The 8,878-nt window shown below is 39.4% G+C and overlaps 1 protein-coding gene across 1 annotated transcript; it reads left to right on the top strand.

Annotated features, from left to right (window-relative positions):
- The first annotated feature begins 4,465 nt into the window (after positions 1-4,465).
- LOC122065236 (cytochrome P450 77A2-like) lies at positions 4,466-6,409 on the top strand. The gene has a single exon (XM_042629044.1). The coding sequence runs from the start codon at positions 4,661-4,663 to the stop codon at positions 6,197-6,199; it is 1,539 nt and encodes a 512-aa protein (XP_042484978.1). The 5' UTR covers positions 4,466-4,660; the 3' UTR covers positions 6,200-6,409.
- Positions 6,410-8,878: the final 2,469 nt, after the last annotated feature.

Consider the following 8,878-nt stretch of genomic DNA (forward strand, 5'->3'; position numbering starts at 1 on the left):
TTCTGCAGAAGTTAGTATTGCCGAAGATGAGAGTGAGTATGATATGCTTTTGGTGACTGATGATAAAGTTAGATCACAAGATGAATGGATTCTTGACTCTGGTTGTTCCTACCATATGTGTCCCAATCGTGAATGGTTCTCCACATATGAATCAGTTCGAGGTGGAGTTGTGTTGATGAAAAATAATGCTTCTTGTAAGACTATTGGAATGGGGACGATCAATATCAAGATGTATGATGACATTGTCAGAACCTTGTCTAATGTCAGGCATGTCCCTGATTTGAAGAAGAATCTCATCAGTTTAGGCACTCTTGATTCAAATGGGTGCAAGTATACAGCTGAAGGTGGAGTCATGAAGATCAGCAAGGGTGTTCTCTTATTGATGAAAGGAATCAAGGTTGGCAGTTTGTATATGTTGTAGGGTACTACAGTCACTGGGTCTGTTGCAGCAGCTTCATCATCTATGTCTGAATCAGATGTCACAAATTTATGGCACATGAGGTTAGGCCATATGAGTGAGAGAGGGATATCATCATTTAGTAAAAGGGGCTTATTGTGTGGTCAGAGTACAGGAGCAATGGAGTTCTGAGAGCATTGTGTGTTTGAAAAGCAGAAAAGAGTTAGTTTCGATACTACTATTCACAGGACCAAGGGAACTTTGGACTACATTCATTCAGACCTATGGGGGTCCTCCAGGGTTGCTTCAAAGGGGACTGGTGCAAGATACTTGCTTACTTTCATTGAAGATATCTCTAGGAAAGTTTGGATCTATTTCTTGAAGCACATAAATGAAGTATTTATCACTTTCAAACAGTGAAAGAATTTACTTGAGAAGCAGACCGAGAAACAAATTAGTTGAGAATCGATAATGGCCTAGAGTTTTGTGAAGGTGACTTTAATGAGTTCTGCAAAAATGAAGGTATTGCAAAACATCATACAGTTATTAAAACACCCTAGCAGAATGAAGTGATAAGGCGTATGAATAGAACCTTATTAGAAAAGGCAAGGTGTATGTTATCAAATGCAGGATTGGGCAAGGAGTTCTAGGCAGAAGCAGTTAACACAGCAACCTTGTTGGTGAATCGATCTCCTTGCACAACTATTGAGTGTAAGACTCCAAAAGAAGTTTGGTCAAGTAAACCTACAGAATACTCAAATTTAAAAATATTTGGATGTCCTACTTACGCACATGTAAATGAAGGGAAGTTGGAACCTAGGGCTAAGAAATGTATTTTTCTTGGGTACAGATCTAGAGTGAAAGGATATAGGTTGTGGTGTCCTGATCCAAAGTCTCCAAAATTTCTTATTAGCAGAGATATTACTTTTGATGAATCTGCTATGTTGCATCCTAGGAAAGAAGCTCCTATTCATTGTGATGAAGGTCAAGAAAAATCTAGAGAGAATGTGGAGTTTGAAATTGGTGGTTCATCTTCAAACAAAGCACAATCTACTTTAGTCCAGCTGCCTACTTTTACTGAAGGAGATGATGCTCAAGAGAATCAAGAAGAACGGTACAGCATTGCCAAGGATAGAGCAAGGAGAAATATTAGACAACCACAAAAGTATGGGCATGCTGAATTTGTTGCTTATGCATTGTCTGTTGCAGATACAATTGAAAATAGTGAGCCTGTAATATATTCTGAAGCTGTTGCTTCAATTGATTCTACAAAATGGTTGATTGCCATGAATGAGGAGATGGAATCTCTTCATAAAAATTAGACTTTGGAGCTTGTGAAGCCGAGAACAGGGAAGAAAACTATTGGTTGCAAATGGGTCTTCAAGAAGAATGAATCTGCTTTAGGTGTTGAAGATGCTAGGTACAAAGCACGTTTGGTTGCAAAGGGCTACAGTCAGGTACAAGAATTGATTTTAATGATGTTTTCTCACCTGTTGTTAAGCATAGTTCTATTCGTGTCCTACTTGCTTTAGTTGCTATGCATGATTTGGAGTTTGAGCAACTTGATGTGAAAACAATATTCTTGCATGATGAACTAGAAGAATAGATTTATATGCATCAACCTGAAGGATTTGTTATTGAAGGTAAGGAGGACCATGTATGCTTGTTGAAGAAGTCCCTATATGGTTTGAAACAGTCTCCTAGAGAGTGGTATAAAAGGTTTGATTCAGTTGTGGCTAGTTTTGGATACTCTAGGTGTCAATATGACTGTTGTATTTATTTCAGAAAGCTCTCTGATGGGTCATTCATATATTTGTTGCTTTATGTTAATGATATGTTGATTGCAGTAAAAGATAGGAATGAGGTCAATAGGTTGAAGGAACAATTAAGTTCTGAATTTGAGATGAAAGATTTGAGGGCAGCAAGGAAGATCTTTGGTATGGAGATCAAGAGGGATAGAAAAGCAGGGAAGCTATAGCTATCTCAACAAAAGTACACTGAGAAGGTATTGAATCGTTTTGGCATGAAAGATGCCAAACCTGTAACTACTCCTCTTGCATCTCATTTTAGACTTTCAACTACTCTATCACCTAAGGCAGATGAAGAGGTGGAGTACATGTCACACGTTTCATACTCTAGTGCAGTTGGCTCTGTTATGTATGCTATGGTTTGCACTTGTCCTGACATTTCACAAGCTGTCAGTGTGGTGAGCAGATATTTGTCATGTCCAGGTAAAGCTCATTGGGAAGCAATGAAGTGGATACTTAGGTACTTGAAAGGGACCTCTAGTGTTTGTTTGGAGTTTGGGAGGAATGGTGATAGTTTATCTGATTATGCAGGTGATCTTGACAAGAGGAGGTCACTCACAGGTTATGTATTTACTATTGGAGGAAGTACGGTTAGTTGGAAAGCTACTTTAAAGGCTACAGTTGCATTATCTACTACTGAAGCAGAGTATATGGCAGTGACTGAAGCAATTAAAGAAGCTATTTGGCTTAGAGGTTTGTTAGGAGAACTCAGCATGGATCATGGGGTGACTGTTGTCCATTGAGATAACCAGAGTGCTATTCACTTGACTAAAGATCCATTGTATCATGAGAGGACAAAGCACATTGATGTTCGGTATCATTTCATAAAATAGATAATTGTTCAAAGTAATATTCAAGTGTTGAAGATTGGTACTGAAGACAATCCAGCTGATATGTTGACTAAGCCTTTATGTATTGGTAAGTTCGAGCATTGCTTGAACTTACTTGGTGTTTATTGTGTTTGAGTTCAGCCCTTTGGACGGCTATTGGAGAAGATGAAGATATTAGGTATTTGTTTATCTGTTGGAGGAGAATTCAAGTCAAGGTGGAGATTTGTTAAGTTTGTCTTGAATTCTTGACCTGTTTTGAAGATTGAACCGATCCGACATATTTTAGTGGTGACCCGAATGAGGAATTTTTTGAGATCTGTGATGGAAGCAGAGGGGTTGGGCCGTTAGGCCCAAGCCTGGAGCCCATCACTGATCTCTTATGGGGATGCGGGGGCGGTATGGTTCTACCGGATCGACCACAACCTGATGGGTTGGCCCACAATTTGGAGTATATATAATGTATTGTTGCTTGTTGAGAAAGTCATTATATTTTGGGGTTTTTCGAGCTAGGGTTTCATGGCGAGTTTTTCTTTGCCGTTGTTAGGGTGTAATTTCTCTTCTACATAGTGAATCATCTTCTTCTTCGCCCGAGGACGTAGCACACCATCTTGGTGTGTGAACCTCATTAAATCTCTGTGTCGTACGAATCTATTGTCTCTTTATTATTCATGTTTCTTGATGTTTGATCTAACATAGTGAGCATCAGATAGTCAAGAGGACCTGGGGCTTGTGTCTGGATACTCTCAGTCATAAGATGCTCATTGCATCACTGCACTCACACTGTAGAGAATAATCACTTTTTTTTTTCCTTCCATCATGCCTAATCGGATCTAAGAACTGACTATGGTTTCTTGCTCTAAATAGTATCATCGTTCTGACCAGCTAATGTGAATGAATTGAAGGACTAATAGTATAAAAGTGAGACTCTTAGGACGCACTTGTCTATTTCACTATTTATTTCTGGTAGCACCAACCACAACCATTGTTACTTTTGCATTAAATACGTAGCGGCAAGTTTTCCACCCAAGACAGATTTGAAGTTGACGAAATTTGCAGCATTTGTGTTGGTCCCTACCGCTCATTCTTACTTTTACTAGAGAAGATAACAAGAGAAGCTGACCTACGTCAACCCATATTTCAAATTCCTACGTCCGGCAACCACCACAGCGGCGTTGATTGTAGTGTCCGGACTCCAGAGAGAGAGAGAGAGGCAATTCACTTCCTCTTGTCCACCACCTGGTTTTATCTTTAGAGGTCTAGCATTTACACTTGGCCGAAATGGACAGATCAGAAGTTATAGAGAGCTTTAATGGTTCTATTTAATACCCACCAGCATTTTCTCACTCTTTAATATGACTTTCCCTTTACTATTTCTAATTGCTTTGTGTGCTCATTGCATCCGCTCGTATATTAATAGATTAATAGGAGGTCACACGAAAACATCTTCAACACATGACATCGGTTTTTACAGTCTTTTTACACTTGCCTATATCTAGACGTGACATATACTAAAGGATACATAGCTTTCTTTTCCCTATATTATATTTGTCTCCCACTCTCTCCTCCATTGAGCTTTAAGCCCATACTTCTCATTCCTAGCTTCTTCTTCTTCGTCTGTATCATCAATGGCTTCCTTCCTTCCTTCCACTCTCTCATCTGACCAAAACCGTATCTTACTCACTGCTATGGCCTTTATCATATCTGCCATCATATTCTTAGTACCAAAAGGAAGCAAGTCAAAGCGGCTAAACCTTCCTCCCGGCCCACCAGGATGGCCGGTAGTCGGCAACCTATTTCAGGTGGCCGGTTCAGGCAAACCTTTTTTTCAGTACGTAAGAGACATCGTGCCGGTCTATGGCCCAATATTGACATTAAAGATGGGTACACGAACCATGATCATAATTAGTAGCCCGGAATTAGCTCATGAAGCACTCATCGAGAAGGGTCAAGTCTTCGCAACCCGGCCTCGAGAGAACCCAACCAGGAAGATCTTCAGCGTCAACAAATTCACGGTGAATTCTGCCGTTTACGGGCCGGTCTGGCGATCTCTACGGCGAAACATGGTCCAAAACATGCTCAGCAACTCCCGGCTCAAGGAATTCCGTGGAGTGAGAGATTCTGCAGTGGATCGGATGATCGATCGATTCCGGTCTGAAGCTGAGTCGAACCAGGGGGTTGTATCGGTTCTGAAGCACGCCCGGTTCGCTGTCTTCTGCATCCTTGCGTCGATGTGTTTCGGGGTGGAAATGGACGGTGATGATATCGAAAGGCTTGATCAGATGATGAAGACTGTGTTGATTACTCTCGACCCTAGGATCGATGATTATCTCCCTATCTTGGCCCCTTTCTTTTCCAAGCAACGCAAGCGAGCCTTGGAAGTACGAGAGGAGCAGCTTAATACGCTGATCCCCTACATCGAGGCACGACGATCAGCCTTGAGGAATGGATCCGATAAGATGGCGATGTCGTTCTCTTACCTGGACACGCTCTATGATCTCAAGATCGAGGGACGTAAATCAACCCCAACGAACGAGGAGCTGGTCACACTCTGCTCTGAGTTTATCAACGGTGGGACTGACACCACTGCGACGGCACTCGAGTGGGCCATCGCAAGGTTGATCGAGAAGCCAGAGATTCAATCGAGAATCTACGATGAGATCAAATCGACGGTGGGAGATCGGAAGGTGGACGAGAAGGACCTGGAGGGCATGACGTACCTTAGCGCCGTGACTAAGGAGCTTTTACGAAAACACCCTCCCACTTACTTCTCTTTAACACATGCAGTGACGGAGCCAGCCACGTTGGGAGGGTACGATGTTCCTACGGATGCCAACGTGGAGATCTTCCTGTCGAGTATAGCAGAGGATCATCAGGCATGGTCCGACCCGAAGGAATTCAACCCTGACAGATTTCTGTCAGGAAAAGAGACTGCGGATATCACAGGGGTGAAGGGAGTGAAGATGATCCCATTCGGGGCGGGTAGGAGGATTTGTCCGGGATTGGCCATGGCGTCGCTTCACATAGATCTCATGCTGGCGAGGATGGTTCAAGAGTTCCAGTGGATGTCGCTTCCATCACAGAAGATGTCGGACTTTAGCGAGAAGTTAGAATTTACAGTCGTGATGAACCCGGCACTCCAAGCTCTGATCACAGCCAGGCAATAGTTGGTGATGTACGCCCCTGGCCGGATCCATAATTATTAAACTCCGGCGAGATTATATCTTCTACTTTATAGTGCTGCTTAAGAATCTTCTAAATGGGTCGGCGGGTCCGGGTTTAAGTGGTATGTTGGGTGGTTCGGTAGATTTCCCCTTTCTAAGCCATTCATGCCCTCTATCAATAATTCTAAATATGCTTTTACTTATTTATTATTATTTAGGTCTTGTTTCGTGCAATAATTATACTGAGACTGGTCCTGTAGTCATACGATATTGGATAGGCATCGGCCATCCTAATAGTATCGATACAAAGTCACGTATCGAACAGTTTTGCCCTTGGTTTTCTTCAAAAGTGTTTTTGAAATGATGTTTCAATTGGAATTTAATTAAGGGTGTCAACATTATTAGTATTGAATGGAATCAAATTAATTTAATAGGGTATCAATATGAGTAAGTGTGTTAATTGGTTTGGTTTTTGTTTAAACGGTGTAGATCGATTCGGTTCACATTTATTTGACTAAAATCATAACCGCACCATTTACTAAATAGTTCTACTTTCTGAAACCGTGACCGTTTAGTAAACAGTTTCGATTTCCACGGTTTCTAAACGATGTTCATTTCACGGTTTTAAACGGTTTCGATTTTGATTTATTCCATACGGTTTGTAAAACGGTTCACAATCGGTTTGTTATAACTTGCAACCATCTCTAAATTGAAGATCATAAACTTATCCAAAAGTAATTGACAACCACAAATAAGAGATTTTATATTGACGATGGTATGTCTTAATTTGATAATCTAGTGTTATTTCTTTGCATATATGGTCATTCTCAAACATATAGAAATAATATCATACAACATCTGAATCTAGCCTTTTATAGTATAAAATATTAAAATGACAGGTGGTTCAGCCAAAACATCCCATTTGTGATAACATAATAACATAGTAACATATATGGATTACAAGTTTATGATATAAAACCTAAACTTGAACTGAATTGCAATAAATCATACCAGAGTAGGATGGACACTTAATTTAATTTTATACGGATTACTGCCCTTGCTTTATTTAATTGTTATATGGATTAATCGAATCGGTTTAAATGGTTCGATTTAAACGGTTTCAATTCGATTTGAAATCAACGGATTTCGCGGTTAAAATTGACCCAACCCGTTTAGCTAATCGGTCTGAAACTTAAAACCATAACCACACCATTTACTAAACGATTTTGAGGTTTCTGTGTAAATGGATCGATTCGATTTCGGTAAAAGGTTTCCATTATAAATTCACATCCTTAAATATGAGGTTCATATATCAAGACACTATTTGGTATAGGATGGATATCAGTAGGAGATTCCTATGCCGAAATGACCATTTAGTATGATATATATAAAGGATGTATGCATTTTTTTTTTCTTGATAAGTAATTTGTATGCATTAAGGAAGAGAAATTGTACATAAAAAGGAAACTCCTGTTCCATCTCTAGACTGACCGACAGAGAGGAGGAGAAACCTCTATGGAACAAAGCAGGACAACCCTGCGTTACAAAAGAAACCAATTAAAGAGAAACAAAGAAACAAATTACAATATGTAGTAAATATATAACACCATACCAAATGAAAGTCCCACTGTACTTTCTCTTACAATTATGGGGGCAATGAAGGGAATGGATAACCTGCTTTAAAAAGTACATATCCACTACAATTAATTCAGGGAAGTTCCGAAAAAGATAAGGGAGAGGATCTGCAAGACCAACAGCTGAGAGAGTAGTTGGATGGAAAAGTATGCATCCAATTTAACATTAATGTGGCATGACATGAGCACGCCCCTACTGTAGAAGTATCCCCGTGAGCATTAATGTTTACCCCATTAACATAGATTAATGGAAGATGGGCAGAAATGAATGATTTGTAATATCATTTTTGCTCCTTCTGGAATCTAAGGCTATGTTTGACAAAAAAAAAAAAAAAATGATGAATTTGAGGAGAAACACATAAAAAATCATTGTGTACTTATATTTTTTTTGTTTTATTATGTTTTTTGTACTATTTTTTTTTTCTTTTTCTTAATTACCAAACATAGCCTAAGGCTTGAAATGTTTAAATGTTTGTGCACAAAGACTAAACCCTTAAATATTTAGATTTCTTTATCAAAAAAATATATATATAATGGTTTCTTAAATTTTAATTACAATTTCCTAAAGTTGTAACTTCTTCCATGTTCACCACACATGCATAGTGATTCTAATTTAATGTCATTTATAATATACCAAAGAAAATAGGATAAAAATTTCCTTCACCAATGATTGAATGATAAGAAAAAAACGTCATTTTCTAGTGGGAATAAGATCGAAAAACGGATAGATCACTTAGGTGAAGCAGTTAGGCGGTTCACAATCCTTGGGGGTGTGATGGTATTGAAAAATCCCTTATCCAGCAAACAGTAAAGAGAGGTCTATGTCAACTTAGTAGACGAACGAAAAAGAGGTCAGTCAAAGTGAAGGATAAAGGTCAGGCTTGCTTCTAGAGCAAGTGGATCCATTGTTTGACGATGCCTATATCCCCTCTAATGGTGGCTTGGTAAACAATTATTTATCTTTCGTTAACAGTTAAAATGTGAATCGCATCACTAATCGATTTCTCTTCCCCTATTATATGTAATCACGACGATTATCATGATCTTG

Source organism: Macadamia integrifolia, unplaced genomic scaffold, assembly GCF_013358625.1.
Source record: "Macadamia integrifolia cultivar HAES 741 unplaced genomic scaffold, SCU_Mint_v3 scaffold1938, whole genome shotgun sequence".
NCBI lineage: Eukaryota > Viridiplantae > Streptophyta > Magnoliopsida > Proteales > Proteaceae > Macadamia > Macadamia integrifolia.

What these genes read in the sequence shown, in the direction of transcription:
- LOC122065236 (XM_042629044.1), top strand. Translation starts at nt 4,661, where the DNA reads ATGGCTTCCTTCCTTCCTTCCACTCTCTCATCTGACCAAAACCGTATC.